This window comes from Equus quagga, chromosome 10 (genome assembly GCF_021613505.1).
Source record: "Equus quagga isolate Etosha38 chromosome 10, UCLA_HA_Equagga_1.0, whole genome shotgun sequence".
NCBI lineage: Eukaryota > Metazoa > Chordata > Mammalia > Perissodactyla > Equidae > Equus > Equus quagga.
Window position 1 is genome coordinate 71,021,691 of NC_060276.1, and position 21,442 is coordinate 71,043,132.

Sequence of the window (21,442 nt, forward strand, 5' to 3'; positions counted from 1 at the left end):
ACTCAGATCAGGGACACTGGCCAGGTCAGGGGACGGGGGATGGGGTCTTCAGCTTCCACCTAAGCCCTGGATTCTCAGAATTCCACCTCCCCACTCCCAAATCACCTCCCAAAGAGAAGAGCTGAGGCCCTCCCCGATTCCTCCTGCAGCCTCCCCTTGTGTCCTATGCCAGCAATGCTCACAACCTCTGACCCTAATACCAAGCCTGTGTTGTAACCCCTCCCCAGTCCTGCGCCCATAGTCTCAGCAAAGACAGCCACAGAGCCAGACTGCATTTCTAGTAATGTTTTATTGTTCTGCTGAGGGGTCACGTGGATCCTGCTCTCTACCTCCCCCATCTTATCTTAAGTGCCTTGCCTCCCCACCCCGAGGCTTTCCAGATCCCTGCTCCCACCCACAGATTATAGTATACTCATGATAGAATATATGTGTGTGTATATAGACGTGTGTGTATATACATACATATATATATATGTATATACACACACAAATACATATATATATTCTGACTGTACAGTATTTATAGGTACAAATAAAATAGGCTTAAAAATTACAACGTTGGCTGGGACCCATCCCACTCTAGTTTATTCATCTGAAAGAAAAATAAAGCACCAGTTGGCATTTGAATTTCCACATGAACCAAGATGGCTGGTGGGTGGGATAGGTCAGGTTTGGATCAAGCTCCAGCTGGCTGAGATGACACTAGGCCATTCTATCTGGCTGGCTGGCCGCCTGAGCTGGGGGCCAGGTCTCTGCTTGAGGAAGGGACTGTTATGTCAGCCTGCTACCGCAGGAGAAAGGACATGGACACAGATCTGTCTCTCCTCGCCACCATCTGCTTGTGCTCAGCCCATGCAGTGAGGGGATGAGCTTGTTTACTCTGCAGACATGGCAGCGTGTGCCCAAAGGCTACATGGGACCCCAGAGAGTGGCAGATAAAGTATGGGGCCCAAGCCAGAGGAGACTGGTTCATTGGTCTCTTGAGACCTGAGAAAGGAAGGTTCCCCCCACTCTCACATCTCAAGCTATCCCAAATCGTTGTTGCCTGTCAGTGCCCACTCTTTAAATCAGCTTCATAAAAGTCTTCATTGTATTTACACAAGTAAAACAGATCGTGGGGTTGGGGCTGCCCTGTGCTCTGCCCCTGTGCACATCCACTCCAGTCCAATTTCTCTGGAAAAGCCAGTTCAGGGCCAATGTTGGGCCTAAAGGCAGGACCAGAACTTCCTGTCCAACCTCAGAGGGACTCTAGTACCAAACAGGATGGCTTGGCCTCTCTGAATTGTGGAGATCTGGGAGCACACACTGCTGTCTACTTCCTTCCCCCTGCAGTGGAGGGCAGCCAGTAGGGCTTCAGATTGACTGGTGGCTCCATGGGCCTGGAGGGCAGTAGCATCTTCTTGCTCCTAAAATGACTCCTCTCCCCCTCTCTCTCTCTTTCTCTCTCTCTCTCTCTCTCTCTCTCTGGAGAGCAGAACACAGGTTTGAGGGTGGAATGGAGATGGAACACTGAAATTCTCTTTTCCTCCCCTGTATGTGTGGAGGAGCTTCAGGAAGTAAGGGAGGCAGCTGCAGCTGCACAGGCCTGCCTCTGCCCCTGGAAGCAGCAGCTGAGAGCTGCTCTCCTCTCATTTCCCTCTTACTCCTTTGGTACCGGGGGCCCAGGTGGTGCCACCCTGGGACCAGGCCGAGGCTCACAACTTTGTCTCAGGACCAGCTGCTTGCAGGGTGGGGAAGGAGTCCCGGATCTTTGCCACTTCCATGGCACACAAGTGCCCAAAGACTTTGTTGTACCAGTCAGGAGAGCGGCCCCTGGGGAGGTAGAAACAGGCAGGCATGAGCCAGGAGTTCTCTGGAGCCCTTGCCAGGGGAAGGGGAGAAAGGACATGCTTCCAGCCCCCAGGGATCAGCGGTGTGGGGCAGAAGCAGAGGGTGCCAGGGCTGAGGGGGCCTGGTACCTGAGGTCTGCACGGCAGATGTGAGTGAGCCGGGAGCGGCCCAGGCCACAAGGCTCCATGAGGTACTGGGAAGTGAGCATCAGGGCCCGCACCCCTGACTCTGGCACAGGTTGCTCAGGATCCAGGGACTGAGAGACAAGCAAGCAACCCCCACGGGGCAGGTCAGAGCGCCACATCCTGTGGGAAAGGGAGACACACTCAGGTTCCTTGTGCCAGTTTCCACCCCACCTCCCTAGTCCCCCAGGCACGGCAGGCTGACAGCTGGAGGCCCTCACCGAAGTACCACGAAGTCACGGCAGGGATGGGGTGCCATGCTGTCGGTGACATAGTGGTACAGCTCCACACCCGGCATCAAGGCTTCCAGCACCTGGGCCCGCAGCAGATCCTCATCCCAGAGGGCTCGCTCCCGCAGAACACGGTGTAGTACCACAGCTGGAGGGGCCGCCACCTCTGTGGATGCCTTCCACACACGCAAGGGGTGCCCGTCAGGTGCCTGCAAGCCACAGGAGTGGGGACAGGGAGCAACTGTCAAGGCTGGAGAACTCCCACTCAGCCCTAGTCCTGGCCTGCCTGCACTCCAGCCCCTGGCAAAGGAAGGCCGCAGGGCTACTCTGCTGATCCTAGCCAGATCCAGACAGGCCATCCCTGTGTTCCCTGTCCTCTCTCTCCTTTCTGGATGTCTGCCTCTCTATCTGCTCAAGAGCACAAAGAGATGATGAGACACACATTCTCTGAGGCCTACTAGGCTCTACCACGAAATGGGCACAGTGCTTGGAATTTCTGGAAGTGAACAGGCAGAGAAGATGGCGATAGTCCTCGAGGAACTCACCATCTAGCGCGGGAAGTAGAACATGTGCACAGCAACAAAGGCTGCTCTTTCTTGAGCCTTTTGTCTATGCCAGGCACAGGGCAAGCTTCTCACTCTGATCCTATAAGAGAGGCTTTACTATGACCGGTTTATACATGGTAAACCTCAGGCTTGCAGTCTTACTCATAATCAGGATCCAAGAAAGAACATGGCTAGTGCCAAGAGAAGGACAGAGAGAAGTCACCTCCAGCCTAGGGCATGACGAGAGGCTCTGAATGAAGGAGGAGGCATATTAAGTTGGGGCTTAACGTGGCTCGGGAAATGTAGTGGTTGGGGCAGGTCAGTCCAGGCAGGAGGACAGCAGGGGCAGAAGCACACAGGTGGAAATGTAAGGAGCTCAGCGCAACTGTGGGGCAGGAAGAGATGGCAGGTGAGGCTCTAAAAGTAGTGACATGTCTGGAGTGGGGCCTTGGGAGGGTAATTCTTACAGGTGATCCCTGAAAGAGATCCCTTAGTCTCGTTTGGTTCTCAATTCATTAGGGTACTTGCTTCACTGGCTGGCATTCTCCAAGTATCAGGCTGAGGCACAGGAAGACTAGTTGGGCAGCTCCTTCCTTTGGGATCCCTGCCCCCTCCCCCGCCTGCACCACACCCTCCCCCAGCCCCATGGCAACCATGGGCAATGTGCTGCTCACCTTCCTGCAGGCCAGCTCTGTGTGCTGGGGCCCCGGCACGCTCACCCAGCCCTTGAAGCGCTCAGCAGCATCGCGCAGCAGCTCCTGGACGCTCTCTTCCATGTAGAGGCTCAGGCTCATGCCAGCAGCTCGGGCCTGCCGCAGCTCAGCTAGGGCTGGGCCCGGAGGGCTGAGCTCAGCTGCGCTGTAGGAGCCACACAGTTGCAGCACCATGTCCTGGGGCACCTGGGAGGGCACACACACCAGGCTGGGGGCCGTGAGGAGCAGCAGAGAGTCAGGGACCCTCAGTCTTAGAGCCCATGGGGCCTGCCAGGTTCATGTTAAGTGGATGGAGAGGCCTGGCTACTGCAGTGAGGCAGATGAGAAACCTTGTAGGGGAAGAGTCAGAAGTAGGAGGATAAGGGGTATGTGTCAAGTTGGGCCCTAACCCCGCCTTGGGGTGCAAAGCTCGAGCCTGATGGTTCCCCTGGGTCTGGAAAGTAGGTACCATGGCCTGGAAGTACTCACCTGGAAAAGTTTCTTGCAGTCACTGATCATGTGTGATAGGCCCTGGGTGGCAGCCATGTTCTCAGTTAGGTCCCTTGGGCCTGGCCGGCCAACCAGGCTGCGTTTGCTCTTGATCCTGGAGAGAAGTGCCAGGAGAAGAGGATGGCCCAAAGGCACAAGACAAGATGGCTGACAAGCTGGCTTCCAGCTCCCTGGAAGCCAGCTTGCCAGTCCTGAACACAAAACAACCTGCTGCCCTTTAGAAGGAAAGCCCTTCTTCATCGCATCCAACCAGTCCTGGGCCCCTGAGGAGTCAGGCTGAACCCTGGTGGTGACGCCTGAGAACTGCAGTGCTGGCCATCAAGGGCCAAAAGTCCAACAGGGTCCAAATCTTCCCTGCCTGGCTCTGCCACACCCTGCCCTGTTTCACCTGGGTGAGGGGCTATCCTTCTTGGAGATGTTGAGGTGGAAGATGGAGGGTGCCAGGCACACTGCCAGGTTGCCGGCTGTCATCTGGTTTTCCTCAGCAGAGGCAATGTCACTTAGGAAATAGAGCAGAGTCTGCAGCACCTCTCGGTTCTCGTCAGGGAGCAGCAAGGTGGCGGCTTGTGCTGCTGCCAGCCATTGATCCTTGGGGAGGACTGTAAGGAAGGGACGGCAGAAGGGCTTCCTTATTCCCCTAGAGCCTCCAGCAGCCAGCCTCTTGCTTCCAGGAATGCAGAAGGCACAGTGATCCCAAGGGAAGCTAGTGAGAAGGGCAAAGGTGGGCCCTGGGTGCTACATCAAGCTCTGCTCTACTGTGCAGTGTAACCTTAGGTACGTCCCTGCCTTTCCTCAGGGCCTCAGTCAATCCTTCCATATAATGGGTCGGGGCGGGGGATAAAATGTGGTCTCTCCCCAGGGGGCTTTCCAACTCTTGATAGTAAATCTTTCAATGAGCTCATGGCTGTGACTCCATTTGCCCACATCAGGTTTATCTTCCACAAGCCCTAGGATTCACGGAGGCTGAGAATCGGGCGGGTTGTTGGGGATAGGTGCAGGTGACTCACGCTGGTAGATCTGCAGGAAAGTGGTGGTGAGTTTGCTGGTGAAGATAGGCTCAGGCAGGTCCCGGAAATACTGCTTCAGCAGGTCAGCCACATCGTAGGCCGACTGGCCCTCATAGCAGACATTGTCGGGGGAGGTCTCATTCATTTGGCGCAGGTTCTGGATCCTAGACTTCACCCCAGACTTGCGGAAGATACCCACCTGGGTCCATGCAGGGGAGGGAGGGAGGGATGGGAGGGAGACTGTGAGGGCAGCCTTGCACCAGGAGTCAAGAGTGTAGGCCACCCCAGAGACTTCCAAGCCTGGCAGGCTTCCTGCTGGGCAGGGTAGGAGAGAAATGGCAAAACCAAAGAGAAGGGTTTTTATAGCTTCGGGGCCAAGGAGAAAGACAGCTTTAGTGGAGATGAGTAGGAAAAGGGGGACCTAGGCTAAGGCAGGCTCCTGGAAGATGGGGACTATAGCACCTGGGCCAGGAATAAGCTGGCACAGAGCCAGGCAGAAGGGAGCTTTGGCTCCATCTGTGCTGGGCCTTCCTGAGGACAGGAAAGGTCTCTGCTCAACCCAGGGGAAAGGTCAGAGCAGTTTCCCTCCCCAACTCCTTAGCATCGGACCTCCTCCCCAGTTCCATCTCTCTGCAGGCTCCCCTGGGAGGCCTCACCTGGTCCAAGCACTGGCTGCGCAAGTAGCGCATGGCTTGCTGAATGCTCTGCGGCAGTGGCTGGCCTGTGCGCTGCACGTGGATGAGAGGTGGCACCCCAAACACGTGCTGGCCCCTGTAGTCTGGGGTCTTATTCCTTTTCATGAACTTGGGCACTGACCTGTTTGGGAGAGTAACAAGAGATCAGGGAGGGGGCAGGGTAGGCTCGGACATAACTCAGAGACTCTGTCTGCAGTCTTGAGGGGCTCAGGAAGGGGCGAGCAGGGTAAGGAGCAGACCACATCCCAGAGGCAACATTCACTGAGCACCTGCTCTGGGTCCAGCCCTAGTGGGTCACAGAGGAACATAGGGAGCTCTGAGTCTGGTCAATTGTGTCAACAGGCAATGACAATACATGCGGCCAGGAGTAGGCCAAGAACCCGAGGGAAGACCCATGAGGGAGGGGAACTGTACCTAGCGGGTCAAGGAAGGCTTCAGAGAGGAGGTGAAAATTCAGCAGGCTCTTGAGGGACAGGTAGGTGTTGTCCCAGAGGAGAAATGGGGAAAAGGCATTTGAGACAGACAGAACAGAATGGACAAAGGCAAAGAGGCAGGAAAAAGAGCATGGCACATTCAGGGAAGGGCGACCAGTCCACTGGCCTGTATGGTGGCATTGGTTGGGAATGGCAGGCTAAAGAACCTGACAGATGGGGTGGGGCCAGAAGAGAAGGAAACTGGACCTCATTCTTTGGCAATGGAGAGCCACAGAAGGGTGTTTATCAGAGAGTGACAACTAAAGCTGTATTTTAGGACAATCTCACCGGTGGCAGCATGGAGGTTGGGATGGAGGAGGTACAGCTCAAGGACTAGGGTCCCCCACCCCCACCCCTCCTCACACACAGCACACATACCCATCCCACGCGCATCCCCTACAGATATATGCAAGCCATCCAGAGCCATGCTGACTTCTCGGGCCACAGCCCCTCCATCCTCCTGGCACATCCCACCACTCCATTGGCCTGTGGGCCCTGCCTGCCTACACCCACCTTCTGGGGCTGACGCTCCCAGGGCCCTGGAGAGGGGGCAGGGAGGGAGCCAAGACCTCGGTGAGCAGCTCCCCCCACCCACCATGGCCCAGGAACACTCACCAGACCCAGCCCTGTTTGTGGGGCACAGTGTACTTCTCCATGAAGGCAGTGAGCCGCAGCAGCGAGCCCTTGTGCAGGAGGTGGATCTGGCCAGCAAATTGCCGGTTGATCTCCAGCGACTCTGAGTTGAGGCTGGGCCGGTGGGAGTTCTGGAAGCTGTGCCACCGGAGCTTCCTGGTGAGGGATGAGGGGATGGAGAAGGCCAGAGGAGCAGGTTTGGGTAAACTTTAGAAAAGGTTGTGTTCCTCTGGTCCCTTTTCTCTCCCCAAAGAAAGAAAATGCAGGGAGATGGGACCACTGTCAGCATTGCTGCTGGGTCCAGGGCTGCCCAACAGTCAAGATGCTGTCAGGGAGGATGGCACAGAGCTCAGGCCCATCTAGTGCCAGCAAACAGTACCAGCCCCCTACCTCTCCAAGACTGCAGTAGAGAGGCTGCTCTGAGAAACCCAGAATGGCGAAGCTGGGCATCAAAGACCATCTCCTCTAACACCCTCGATTTACACATGAGGAAACTGAAACCCAAAGAGGAGCTAAAATTTGCTCAATGCCATAGCAGAGGCAGGTCCTGAACCTAACATTCTGGATTCCCGAGTCTTGGAGTATTTCTATTTCTCTCCTGGGACTGGCTGCCTGGAGGCAATCACCCAGCCCCAAGAACCTGCTCCTGGGCCCCATAACTAAGAAACTGGCTTGAGGGTGGGGAGAGATGGAGAGAGCAGCGGGGAGAGGAGAAGGGAGGGAGGGAGGGGGAAAGGGAGAGACAGAGAGAAACAACAGAGGCCCCTGGTCTCACCCCTATCCTGAACTCCCACCTGCAGGGTCTGGTAAGTGAGGCCCCAACGCCTGAATCTCGTCGTTCACGGGGCGCTGATGCCTGGAGTCCAGCCGGGGACCCTGAGGCCTCAGCCTCGTTCATGGAGTTCCCGCTACAGTCCAGTTCGCTGGAGGAGGCCACAGTGTCAGAAATGGAGTGTCCTTCTTCCGCAGACAGGCTGGAGACAGAGGTGGGTTCCCTGCTTGAATTCGCCTCCTGCTCATTACCCTGGGCTGGGCCCAGGGCCTCTGCCTCTGCCTGTGCCAGGGACTCAGCCTCAGCTGGGGCCTGAGCCTGAGCCTGAGCTGGGACTCCTGGCTGGTCATCAGCCTGGGGCGGGGCTGAGGACTCTCTGTGGGCCGGAGCCTCGACCTGGGCCAGAGCCTCAGCCTGGCCTTCAACCTCGATTGTGGCTATTTCTACTGATGAAGCGGCCTCCTCCTCTTCTTCATCCTCTTCTTCCTCTTCCTTATCTCCAGGCCCCAGATCTGGGTACATGGCCTGAGACCAAAGCTCTACCCGTTGCTGCAGGCCCCACACATGCTGGAGGATGTCGTCTAGGTGGGCATAGCTGCCCCCACCCTCCTCATCTTCGGCGTCAGCCCCAGCCAGTACAGGTTCAGCTGGGTACAGCTCAGGCATATTGTCATAGGTGCTGGCATGGCTGCCCGTGGAGCCACAGGAGCCCCGGCGCCCTTCATAGCCCCAGCGCCTACCTGGCTGCCAATCTGCCAAGCGTTGTCCATCCTCAGGACACAGGCTCTCAATGGACAGGGAGCGAGGGAATGTGCCTGGTTTGTGGTCCCTGGGGACATGCACCAGGCAGTCACCCCGGTGTACCCGCTGAGGATGCCAGAACGTGGCCACAGGCCAGGCCTCCCAGGCCCTCTGAGTCTCAGCACCAGCACCACTGGCTGAGGTGGCTGGCTGGTTCTTGACCCTGTAGAATCCAGTAGAGAGGAAGCCACGGCGACTACGGAAAGAGGAGGCTTTTGAGGCCTTCTTGGGGGTGGCTGGGCTACCCTCAGGCTCTGCTTGCCGGCTGCCACCCTTTTCCTTCCGCCTCAGAGACTCAAGGTGCTTGAGGAAGCTTCGAGAACGGTGCTTCTTGGCTTTGTCCTGGGGACTCTTTTGGCCCCGGGTAGGGCTGAGGAGGGGTCGGTCACTCGGGCTGGGTGCACGGCTTAGGGAGGGCAGAGCCGCTGGCTCAGGCGCTAGGCTCACGGTGATGGCTGGCAGGGAGGTGGCACTAAACTCAGTGAGGATGCTCTCACAGCTGGAGGTCACTGGCAGGCCATGGCTTGGTGGGGCCAGCAGGTCAGAGGAGTCCACACGAGACCAGCATTTACTTTCTTGCTGGAAGGCCCAGTGGTTGCTGATGGTACACTGCTCTTCCTCCTCTGAGTCTTCATTCTGGGAATGGTGCCACAGGGTTAGGTCAGAGAAGTCCAGCCCACAAGCCTTTGCTTGTGTTCCACTCTCTGCCTCCAATCTCTTGGGGGACTTTGAGGCAAAGTGCCCTGTTCTCTGCCTGAGGACATGTCCTAGAATAGGGAGCTGGCTCTGGGAGTGCCAGAGGAAACCAGGAGTCATAGGCAGAGACTAGATGGATGGTAACGGTCATTTGATTAATCTAATCTCTCCCCAATTTGATTAATCTAATCCCTCCCCATTTTACAGATAGGGAAACCCAGACCCACAAATGAGAAGCCACTTGCCTAAGGTCATACAATGTCATGCAGTAAGTCAGTGACAGAGCCAGGGCTAGAATCCAGGTGTCTTGACCTCCTGTCCTCAGCAGCCTCCCAAGTCTCTGGACTATAGTCTTAGATTAGAATCACAGAATGCGAGAGCTGGAAGGAGATTTTAGATTTTCTAATTTTCTAATTTTCAAGATGGGGAAACTGAGAGAGGGGAAAGCTTGCCCAAGGTCACCGAGCAGAGAGGGGCAGAGCTACGACCAGGCCCCAGGGATCTCCTGCTTCCCGAGCCAGGGCTCTGGCAACTTGGCTGACCCATTTGGCTGCAGGCTTCAGGTAGAGAAAGCCTCAGAAGAAACCCACAAAGCCTGACTCCAGGGAAGGATGGGGTCACCAGGCCTGCATTCCAGGGCTATGTGCAGACCAAGAGTCCTCTCAGTTTCTGCAATCCCAGATTGGCAGAGTTGGAAAGGTCTTTGGAAGCTATTAATGCACCCCCCAATTCGTTATAGAGATGGAGAAAATGAACCTCAGAGGGGTTAGACTTTGTGGCGGTGAGGTTGGGGATCCTGACTTCTAAGACCACATAGGCCATGATTTTCCGACCACATTATTCTATCTCTGTGCCCTAGTCAAGGAATTTTCACTATCACAGAGCAGGTAGTGGAAGCAGATAGATTTCCCCGAGGAAGAATGATCACTAGGTCAAGTTATTAGTAAACCCAGGAGGGAGAAGTGGGCTGAGGGGGTTGGGTGAGGCCATGGGCCAGGGCACTTGTTCTCACAGTCAAACCTCTAGACCAGGCTTTCCAAAACCCAGCAGCCTCCTAGGAACCCCTACCTCTCACTCCTAGGCTAGAGCAAGGCACTGCTCCGGATACCCCAGATTCCCGGGACATCGGAGCTAGTTTTGCAAGTGATTTGTGTATGTCCTGGGTTCCCTATGGTGCCACAAGACCACAGACCCTACCCTTGTCATGACTCACCTGCTTGCATTGAAAATGAACCTCCAGTTTCATCGAGGCACAATTGTTCAAGGTCATCAGCCTCCTGCAAGGAAAGGAAGCAGTGTTCATTCAAGGGTATCAACCCCCAAAGCCTGCAGGGCATAGCCTACCAAGACACTCCTAAGATGCCATCCAATACTTCACATGCCCAAGCCATCAACACTTCTCCCAAGCCCCAGTGTTCATGAAGGTTTCAGTGCCAGATATGATGCTGGGGAGATTATGGCCTCTGTCTTCCAGGAGTTTATAGATGTGGAACAAACCACTACAGAGATGGGACAGGTTCAAGAACAGAGTAGACAGAAGGCACTACAAGCACACTGAGGGTGGGTCAAGGAACTTCCATGAACAGAGGGGTTGCAGTCAGAGAAGGCTTCCTGGAGGACAGAAATGGGATTCTGAGGGAGAGAGAAACAGAGACTCTATCCTAGGCTTTAACAGGAGCTGTGACAAGGTAGAGAGGGAAATGGTCAGCAAACAGATGAGCCTGGGTGTGAGATAAGGGTCCTGATTAGATTCTAATCTAATTCTAATCTAAGACTATAGTCCAGAGACTTGGGAGGCTGCTGAGGACAGGAGGTCAAGACACCTGGATTCTAGCCCTGGCTCTGTCACTGACTTACTGCATGACATTGTATGACCTTAGGCAAGTGGCTTCTCATTTGTGGGTCTGGGTTTCCCTATCTGTAAAATGGGGAGGGATTAGATTAATCAAATTGGGGAGAGATTAGATTAATCAAATGACCGTTACCATCCATCTAGTCTCTGCCTATGACTCCTGGTTTCCTCTGGCACTCCCAGAGCCAGCTCCCTATTCTAGGACATGTCCTCAGGCAGAGAACAGGGCACTTTTGCCACTGAGGCTGATAAGGGTCGGTCAAAGCCAGATTGTAAAGGACTTCAGGTGTCATGCTAAAAATCTTCAAACTTTCCCCAGCAGGTAGTGACACACTTTAAGCAAAGGAACACCAGCTTGGAAGCTGACTCTAGTGGCTGGATCAGGGCGAGGGCAAGGAGGGGAATACAGAGATGGAAAGTAGGAAGGCCAGTTAGGAGGCTACTGTAATGGATCCAAGAAGTTGTGGTTTGGCTTCAAACAAGGGCCAAGCCACTGTAAGTAGAGGGGGGACAAATCAGAGGAATGTTTGGGGGATCTGACTGAAGGGAGAAAAGATTCAAGGCCAGATCTTGGCTTTGTAGCTAGAGTATATGTGTGAGTGAGGGTGTCACAGACATAGAAACAGAGCGAGCAGAGTGACTGCAGCAAATGAGCTTTGTTAATAGGCCAGGCTCCTCCTCTGTTAGAGGAGACAGGGACTGCTTTCTTCCATGAGGAAGCCCCAAGCCAGGCCCTGACCTCCTGACCCTCAGCCCCCCTACCTGCGCAGGGCCCCCAAAGAGTCTTCGTCCAGAAAACTGTGGTCCTTCTTCACAGAGCCAATATCCAGGGGAAACGAACCTTCTGTACGGCAGAGAGAAGCCAAGATGAGTAAAGGGTGGTAGGTCATAAACTCAGTGCCAGCAGCCCTTGAGCAGGATGGGGAAGGCCAGGGAAGCAGGGAGGCAGAAAGGCAAGAACCGAGGAGAAGGAGAAAGCCCGGAGTAAAAGAGGGGCCCAGGGAGCTCAGGGTTGACTGTCCGGGAAAGGCCGAAGCGAGGCCAGGAGGGTTGAACTGGACAAGAGGACCCATCAGTCAGCGAGGCAGGTCCATAGCGGACAGCAGGCCTGAGGCCCTCGGTGGCTGCTAAGAGCCAACCTGGGCTCCTCCAGTCCCCTTTGAATCCTGGGCTGCTCAGAGAGGAAACCTTCTCTTTGGCCTAAGGTGAACTGGAGGGAGCAGAGAGGGAGAAAGGAGAGTGTGCAGCCAAACAACACCTCACTTCCCGCTATTGCTCAGAGCAGAGGAGCCCACTCCCTGGGGTTTGGCAAGGGGAAGGGAGAGTAAGGAGCGGGGGAAGAGGAGAGAGCATTCAGGAAATCCCATACCTCTCTGCCTTACTGGCAAAACAAGCCGACTGACTCATTTAGCTAATATTAACTGAGCACCTACTTGGTGCCAGGCACTGAGAATACAACTGTGAACAAGATAAAAATGACCCCCGCCTTCATGGAGTTTACACTCTCATAGGGGCCGAAGATAATAAACAGTGTATGAAACAGACAAGAGAATGCAGTTCTAAATGCTATGAAAGACATTAGCCACGGTGATGGGGTAAAGAGAGGCTTGTGGGGTGGGGGTACGTGTAGCGAGGTGGTCAGCAGAGGGCTTTCTGAGGTGGGGACTTCTGAGCCGAGTCCTGAAGAGTGAGAAGGGGCCAGCCGTGCAAAGAGCCTGGGAAGAGAGCTCCAGGCAGGACTAACATTAAGGCTCCAAGGAGGGAAAGAGCCTGGTATGAGCAAGTGGTGGAAAGGAGCATGGAGCAGAGTGAGCAAAGGGGAGAGGAGCGAACGGAAGTTGGGTGATGCAGTCTTGTTGGCCAGAATAAAGCGCTTGGGCTTACTTCCTGCTGAGTGTGCTGGGAAGCCAGCAGAGGAGCAATACAGTCAGAGCAGAGGAGTGACAGAGAGTGGCTTTTGGCTCACTGAGTCCCTCCAGCTGCGGTGCAGAGTAGAGGAGGGAGTGCAGGAAGGAGGCTGGCGTGCCAGGCCGGGCAAGCCATGACGGCAGGTCACACTGATAGAGCAGTGAAGATGGCAGGAAGTGGATCAATTTAAGATATATCCTTGAGAGAAAAGGAACTTGCTAAAGGGTTAGATATGGAAAACAAAGGAAAGGAGGACTTGAGAATGATTCCTGGAGGTGGAGCTTGACTGGATGGTGGTGCCGCCAGGAGTTTGGATTTAGACCTGTTGCATCTGAGACGCCAGGCAGACATCCGACTAGATATTGAATTGGTGGTTGAATAGATCAATCTGGAGCTTGGGAATGAGATCTGGACGGAGAAACATTTGGGAGTCACCTAAATATAGATATTACTTGTCAAGGATCTCCTGGGAAAGAAATGTCGAGAGAGAAGAAGGGCCAGGATTGAGCCCTGGGGCACCCCAACACTCAGATATCAGTTAGAGGAAGCAGAGCCAGCAAAGGAGACTGAGAGCAGCAGCCAGAGAGCCAGCCAGGAGAGGAGGGTGTTCCAGAATCTGAAGTGCGTGGCCAACTGCACTGAATGCTATTGAGAGATTAAGTAAGGATTGGGAAGTGACTACTGAATTCGACCACGTGGAGGTGCCTGGTGAGTTTGGCAAGGACTGTTTTGTTGGTGAGGTGGGGGTGAAGCCAGGGTGCAGTGGGGATATGGGAAGAAGAGGGGACGTGGAAACAGCAAGTATGAACAACTCTAAAGAAAGACAGAAAAATGAGGGAAAACAGAGAAATAAGGCCGTGGAGAAGGTGAGGTGAGGGCAAGGGACGCCAGCGTGCGCCTTCCACATGGCATCTATGTAAGTGGAGTCCTCAGAAGTGGTACAAAGCAGTGGCCCTCATCAAAACAAAGTACTTTAACACATGGGCAACACCAGAGCTTGTAAGAGCCGATGAGAGTGATCCAGTGGAGATGATTATGTAGGAGAGAGAAGTTGTAACTTTAGGAGCACGGCCAGGGTACACAGCTTCCTGTGTAGTGGGAGAAGGGATCTGATTTGCTCCACTTTACAGACGAAGAATGGAGGGATGAGGTAAGTTTTCGGGGGGGGGGGGGGGGGGGAACTGAGTGGCCTTACCTTCAAAAAGCTGAGCATACTGAGGGAATCCTGTCGCTCGGAGCCACTCGCATGCTTTTTTGGCCTCAGCTTCTAAAACAGAGCAGAGGAAGAAAAACAGGCAGAGAAAAGGGGTTAGTGGGGTGCTGACACCAAGCTAACCTGGGTGTATGGTGCCTCACCTCCAGCAGGAAGGCACCTGTAGTTCTGATAATCTGGAAATGGCAAGAGAAGCACGGAGGGGCCAACACATTTGCTCCATGTCACAGCCAGCTAGGATTCACCCCCCACTCCCCAAGCCCCACTACCTGCATGTTCGGAGCACCTTTCTTGAGCCTCATTTCCTGTGTGTCCCAATCGTCTTCCCCTCTCCTGCCTCTGCCCAAGAACAAAACTCACCACCAGCAGCAAATCCCAGGAATGTCTGGGGTCAGGGAGTACTGCTGGGGGAAGAAGCCACAGCTGTGTCTTCACCCTCCCCTTCCTCAGGGAGCTGTCCCCTTACATGGCCCTGAGTAGACTATCCTAGTCCAGCTAGGCATATGAAATGTTCAACAATTATTATTTTCTTTCCCATCAACCTACCTAACATTCCCCAGCATTTTGATAACCAAATCTTCTTTAACACACACAATAAGCTCTGAAGGTTTTACTATCCACATTTTACAGATCTCCGAAGAGGCTCAGAAAGGAAGAGCTCATATACAGTCTCACAGTTGACGAGGTAGCAAGAGTCTAAGCTCAGTCTGACTCCCGCTCAGAGTTCCTACCCTTCTGACATGACAGCTTCCCTAGTGCTCTTTCTGCCCTACCACTCATCAAGTTCAGCCCTCCCCCCCCCCCCCCCCCCGACCCCCCCCCCCCCCCCCCTCCCCCCCCCCCCCCCCTCAACAAGTTCCCCCCCCCCCCCCCCCACCCGGGAGCCTCCCAGGACTGCCCTGGCTCTCACCTGTGGCTCGATCTATTTGCGGCATAACTCAGTGCCGATTGTCATGTCGACACAGTGCTGCCAGTGGGAATCTTAGAGGGCAATGGTGGGATCAGACTCCTGCCTGTGCTCTGGGGGTGCCTGGCTCTGAGTGGGGCACCCCTGCCAGCCTCAGCTGAACTGAAGCCACAGAGGAGGCCCTCCTGGGCAGAATAGGCTGAGCACCAGCAGCAAAGCCCTGGAACCACTCAGGCAGCTATTTGTTCCCTACCCAGGGGGTGCCAGGGAGCAGTGCGGCTGTGACTGTGGGACCTAGCATTGTGGGGTTGAGGGGAGGTTGCTGGCTTAGCAGAGCTGCTCTGGCTATGGAGTCCTGCCCCCATTTCCTCCATTTCCTTAGCACCTGTGACCAGGGGACTCCAAGGAGCCTGGTGGGGTTTTTCCAAGACAGGAAGTACTCTCTCTTCCCAGTGCTCTCCCACAAGGAAATCCGGGATGACATCCTGGCAGCCAAGACTGATAAGTTAAAGGACAAAATGGTATTTCAGAGATGCTGGGTGGGTAAACAAGGGAGGAAAGAGTGCAGGAAGGTGGAAGTCAGAAAAAATAATAGGCTCCGCAAGGACCACACGCTGATGAGGATTTGAAGGGTGAAGACCCTGAGGGCTTTTGGGGCAAACAGGGGCAGGATGGGGATGAACACCTGTGCATTTCTGTGAGTGCATGCATCAGGTAGGTGCCGCCCCAGCATCTGTCTCTGCATATACCTGTAGTCCAGTTTGCTCATGTCCGTGATCCATGTGGATCGGTATAGGATTGTACACCTGTATACACACAGCTACAGGCCCCTCGGTGTGTGCATGCACCTGCACCTGTGTGTGTGTGTGTGTGTATGTTTTTTGTTACTGCATCTTTCTAACCTATGATAAAGATTTAGGAGTCACTAGGACATCTGAGAGGTCCTGGAAATCATTTGTTCCCACAGAGCCCTGCTAGCAGTACCTCAGCCCCTCTGGCAGGGGGCAATGCAGGCCTGGGAAAGGATCCAGGTCTGTAAGCCAGTGGTGGTCTGGGGGATGTGATAAGAGCAGCCAGAAGGGACTTAAGACACAGCCCCAAGGAGCATTTGAGGGACATGGTTTTGCTGCTAAGACAGCTGAGCCAGCTGCCACAACACCTCCTTGTCTCCTGCTCCTGCCACACCCCTGGGAGAAGGCCCTTCCCATCCTCAGAGCTCCTCCAACAGCCAGCTCTGCTTTCCTGTCATTAGGACAAAGGGGAGGTGCCAAAGGAGGGACCAGGTCAGAGTTTCCAGAGAGGCAGGCACAGAAGGAGACAATGACCCCTAAAGGGCCACAAGTCTGGTAATGGCCACCCCAGGCAGGGGAGCCAAGCCCCAGGGATAGACCTGCATGGCAGGAACACACTCTTGAAGAGGTAGAACAAAGAGGAGAAGGAAGGAGCGAGGCACCTGCCTGCCCGTTACTCCCTTGCTCCTTCCTTAACCTGAAGGGGATGGGAGAGTCCTGCGTCTCACACATCTGCATCATCTGCCCTAGTCACGGAGCCCATGGAGCATGGCGGGCTGCCTGCTCCCCTCCTACTACGACTAGGCAGTGGCCCTAGCCAGGGTTGGTGGGAAGGAGACCAGCTCACTCAGGTGTGTGCCAAATTCTTTCACTCCTACCTAGAGCCCTCTAGCTCCCTGCTATTCAAAGCGTGACCCCTGGACCAGCAGCAGCAGCATCACCTGGGAGCTTGCTAGAAATGCAGAATTCCAGACCTATTGAATCAGAATCTACACTTAAGTGGATCCTTAGGTGATTTGCAAGCACATTAAAGCTTGAGGAGCACTGGCCTAAATCACCCAGCTCAAGGATTCTCCCCCTTGGATCCACATTAGAATCAGCTAAGAAGCTTTTAAAAAATACCAATTCCTAGGGGCCACATCCCTGGAGGCTGATTTAATTGGTCTGTGGTGGGACTCTCCAAACCAGCATTTTTTCAAAGCCACGGTATGGGGCACACTAGGGCCTAAGGGACTTTTCCAAGTCACACAAAGTTAAAGTGTCACAGCTGACACTGCGACCTTGATCTTTTAGTTCCCTGTCCAGCACTCTTTTCCACTGCATTATGCCGCCTGCCCTCAGATGCCAGGTAAACAAAGAGCTTAGACTCAAAGGGACCAACTCCAGGCCCCCAAACTGTTTTCTGCCCCTTCTGGTCTAGTGGAGTTACAAGCCTGAGTTCAAATCCCGGTGCCACCAATCACCAGCTCTCTGACCTTGGGTAAGTTGTTTAACCTTTCTACAACTTAGTTTCCTCCTCTGTAAAACGGGAGTAATAAAATTCACTTCTAACAGCTACTCAGAGCATTAAATAAAATACTGGAGAGAAAAAAAAAAACCCTGTCACATAGTACCAAGCACTCAACAAATGAGTTCCCTCCCCACTCTGACTGAAGGGTCCCAAGGAAAAAGAGAAAACTGGAGAAAGAGGCCCAGCTAGCGTTCCCTTGTGGGTCTGGAAAATGGCTGCATCCACCTCACTGCTGGAATGAGAGAATAAGACTCAGGGAAGTGAGGTTAGGAGGCAGAAGCTTCAGAGGCCACAAGAGCTCCAAACGACAAAGCAGCCAAGGAGTCTGAAGCAGGGCTATGGACTGAATCCCCAGCAGCGCTCCCTGGCAGGAATCTGGAGAATGTGATACATTATTATACAACAGGATGTCAGGGACATTGGCTTCTGACAATATACCACCTCATGGAGGCCCTGAGGCACCCTCCCAGACAGAGCAGTCAGGGACACATGTCTTGGTGATTAAGAGCTGAGCTAAGGTGCTTGGCCTTCATCCCTCCCACCCATCCCAGCCTGCCCAGGCTGGGGCCAGGAGTGACCACCCACACCCAGTAGAGTCAATTCACCTTGGAGCTGGGGCCCAGGTGGCCCAGACTGAGGACTGTCTTCTGTGCCTGGCGGGGAGAGTGACACCGGGCAGGCTGAGGCGAGTGATGGAGGAATGTCTGTGGCCCCTGGTCCTGCCTCTGTGTCCAGATGTGCAGATTCCAGTAGTTTCGACTGCTATTTTCTGCAGGCCGTGCTCTGGCCAAGGCTAGGGTGATATGCCAGGACAGGTCAGGGATGGCACTCAGCTGACACAAGCTGGATTCCACGGAGATTTAAGCTCTGACTCCTTCCCTTGGGAGGGGCCCAGTTGATCTGAGCCCTAAGAGTTGGGGGAGAGGGCATACTAGAAAGATCCAGAGTCAAATCAGGCCTCAGGGCCACACCCACAGGTCTCCTGGAGGGAGTGTCAAAGAAGGAATGGCTGAGCAGCAGCAGATGGTTTCGGAGGTCAGTGACAATATCTGCACCTACACTTACACAGGCCATGTACCAAGGATCCTCTTAGCATGGAGAATTTTTCTATGCAGAGAAGGATGGAATGAGGAGAAAAGCAGGGCTTCTGTTCTTGAGAAATGCTATATGAACGGGGGTAGAGGTTATGCACCCAGGAAAAAGGCTGCAACATCTCCCACTGAGGAAGTGCAATAATGCCCAAAGATGATAACTGAGTGGGAGAAAAAGCTTTTTCTCATCAAGCTGGCTCCCCTACTTGCTGCCTAAGTCATCTTAGGCAACTTCATTCTTTAAGCTTTGGTTTCCAATCTATACAGTGAGGACTAACAACTTTCCTGCCTACCTCTACAGTTACTGTGTGGATTTGGTCAGGTTTTGTCTGGTTTTGAAAGTGGCTGTACGAAAGTTATCATTAGAGAGGGCTGCTTTGATTAAGACTACTTGAGGGGCCGGCCTGGTGACATAGTGGTTAAGTTCCTGTGCTCTGCTTCAGCGGCCCAGGGTTCACAGGTTCAGATCCCAGGCGTGGACCTAGCACCACTTGTCAAGCCACGCTGTGGCAGCATCCCACATAAAATAGAGGAAGATTGGCACAGATGTTAGCCCAGCGACAATCTTCCTCAAGTGAAAAGAAGAGGATTGGCAACAGATGTTAGCTCAGGGCCAATCTTCCTCACCTAAAAAAAAAAAAGACTACTTGAACTTTGTATTCACATAGTCTTTAAGACTCAGTTCAGATTATGTCCTAGTTGTAAAGAAGTGATAAAGAGAGCTAGGCAGAAAAGAGAAGACAATAGGCAACTAGGCTGCAGGAGGTCAGGCCTCACCCAGCCAATGTCACCAACTCCACTCTCTTCATGCCACTATTGGGGAACTTGACTCCTTACGCCTTGTGGTCACTCAATGGGCTGAGAGAGAACTGCCCAGGCCCCGGTTCAGCCTCCTCCCTCCCAACCTAAAGGCCAGCTCAGGCCCAGGGACCAGGCAAGACACAGGGCCCAGGGCAAGCAATGGGTAGATGTCACAGAAGCCCAGATCAAAGTGTCCTTGTTACTGCTGGAGCAGTAACCTCTCGACTCGGGCTGTACATTATAATCTGGGGTGTTTTTAAAAATGTCAGTGCCTGTCATTACCAATTAAATTAGAATCTCTGGGGAGGGTTAGTTTTTTGTTTGTTTTGGGGAGCTTTCCAGGTGATTCTAAAGTGTAGCCAAGATAGAGAACCACGGCCCTAAACAGACGCGGCCAGCTAAAAGTCACAGCATAGGTCTCCGGAGAGATTATAGCCAGAGGCCAGACTTAGGCCCATTCTAATCACTGGCCCATGTTCTCTCCAGGCTCAAGTGCAGGAGAAGGCAAGAGCAATGAGCATGAATATGAATGCAGACGGTGGGACACGGGAGGGCAAATCTGTGGTGTTTGTGGTGGTAATTTATTCACAGTTAGCTGACCTACTCTATAAGGCAGCTTTCAACAAATATGTTGGTTTCCTTTACCTTACTTAGCTTCCCATTTGGAAAGGCATCCCTTCCATGGCCCTCACCACAGGATGGGTAGCTCCAAAACAAGGTCTGGTATCAGCGTGGTCTCTCCCACCTTCAGTGAGCACAGGAGGAAAAGCCAGCGTTCTGAGGGATGGAGAAAGACCTGGGATGCCACTGTCTATGTGACAACCCAAGTTCCCAAGGTGGGCTCTGTGAGGCCAAGGTGGTACCCAAGGTAAGTAGAGGGGCAGCTTACCACTCCAGACCCTGCTGTTGTACCTGGGAAATGCTAAGTCCTGGCAAACAGCTTCTCAGATCATTCTTCTTGGTTGACGCAAGGCCCATTTCCTTTGCTCACCCCACCCCTAGAGAGGAGCCCCACATAAGAAGGCAATATTGGCCTTTTGGCAGAGGGCTTATATCTCATTTGGCCCCAAGTGCTTATGACCAGCTCCTTTCACCCTCCCATAAGGATACACTAAGGGGCTTGTGCCACAAGAAATGTGCCCACTCAGCCTGGAGCCTTGGATTCCTCCAAGGCAGTGCTTCATTCAAATTTACACAAAGGGGCCCTCTAGGTTGGCAGTGACCCTGGCAGAGATGCTACAACAGGTGACTGCCTGGCTATGCCACCTCTTTCTCTGGGGGACCGAGGGAGAGGGACCTTCACAAGGGCCCATACTAAGAGCTGTTATGGATTCCATGACTGCCAAGACTTTTCCTCTCGACCTTGGAGTGGACATTGATGGGGGTCTGCAATACTCTGTCCACTGGGAAGTTGGGTACACGCATTGTCTCTCCCTGCTCCTGCCGCTCTTAGCTGGAATCACAATAACTAGATTTTTACAGGGGAGGGAGGTGGAGGGAGGGACGGAGACAAGACCAAAATAACTCTCATCCCACATTCCAAACCTTGCAGGAGGGGTGCCGCAGCAAGGGCCTCTGGATTTCAAGCTGCCTAGCCTGGCAGTGCTAGACACTGGCTGGCCTCTGGCTTGGTAGACCGCCCCTAGTGCACCTGTTCGGATGGCAGCCTCAGTCTCAGTGAGAGCTACAGCTGGATGCCATGCTCCTGGGCCCATGTGAGCAACACTTTTGCAGTCTCTCTGTCACAAGTGAGGCACCACCAAGGCAAACGGCCCAGAAGGGTACAGCACTGTGGGACTGAGTGGCAACAAAATGAAGCCACTGGATCTTCTTGCTGGCCAGTGGCAGGTTAGCATGTGCGGCTCTCCACTCTAATACCCCTCTCTCCTTAACACTCCACGTCCACATCACGACCACAGAGCCACAGGGATTCTCAACCAAGGACAATTTTACTCCCTAGGGGACCTTTGGCAATGTCTGGAGACATTTTTGGTCATCACAACTGAGGAGGAGTGCTACTAGCATCTACTGAGTAGAGGCCGGGGATGCTGCTACACATCCTACAATGCACAGGACAGCCCCACAACAAAACAAAGATTGACTCCAAACCTGAAGTGTGAGACCATGAAGGTCAGCCTCCACTTCACCTGGGGATCTCAGGCACCTCCAGCAGCCCCACCCCACCTTGCGGGTGTCTTGAGGAATGAGGCAAAGAATGGACACAATATTCAATGGAGGTCCCCTATCTTTGGACACTGTGGACCACTTGCAGGGTCAGCCAGGGAGAGGTGGCAGTTCTAGTT

The 21,442-nt window shown here is 53.9% G+C and overlaps 1 protein-coding gene across 6 annotated transcripts in view; it reads right to left on the reverse strand.

Moving 5' to 3' along the window:
• Positions 1-289: 289 nt before the first annotated feature.
• Positions 290-21,442, reverse strand: part of STARD8 (StAR related lipid transfer domain containing 8) — a 73,352-nt gene continuing 52,199 nt past the window's right edge. For 3 of the 6 annotated variants that reach the window (XM_046673572.1, XM_046673573.1, XM_046673578.1), the window contains 13 exons: positions 14,022-14,093; positions 11,681-11,762; positions 10,280-10,343; positions 7,592-9,006; positions 6,780-6,953; positions 5,653-5,812; positions 4,997-5,195; positions 4,378-4,588; positions 3,969-4,083; positions 3,462-3,686; positions 2,234-2,451; positions 1,959-2,135; positions 290-1,812 (listed from right to left, as the gene is read on the reverse strand). In XM_046673572.1, the coding sequence (XP_046529528.1) occupies positions 1,695-1,812; positions 1,959-2,135; positions 2,234-2,451; positions 3,462-3,686; positions 3,969-4,083; positions 4,378-4,588; positions 4,997-5,195; positions 5,653-5,812; positions 6,780-6,953; positions 7,592-9,006; positions 10,280-10,343; positions 11,681-11,762; positions 14,022-14,093 (3,230 nt within the window). In that variant the 3' untranslated portion in view covers positions 290-1,694. Of the gene's footprint in view, positions 1,813-1,958; positions 2,136-2,233; positions 2,452-2,480; positions 2,888-3,461; positions 3,687-3,968; positions 4,084-4,377; positions 4,589-4,996; positions 5,196-5,652; positions 5,813-6,779; positions 6,954-7,591; positions 9,007-10,279; positions 10,344-11,680; positions 11,763-14,021; positions 14,094-17,852; positions 18,006-21,442 lie in introns of those variants that run through there. The other 3 variants (XM_046673576.1, XM_046673574.1, XM_046673575.1) reach the window with 3 other exon arrangements.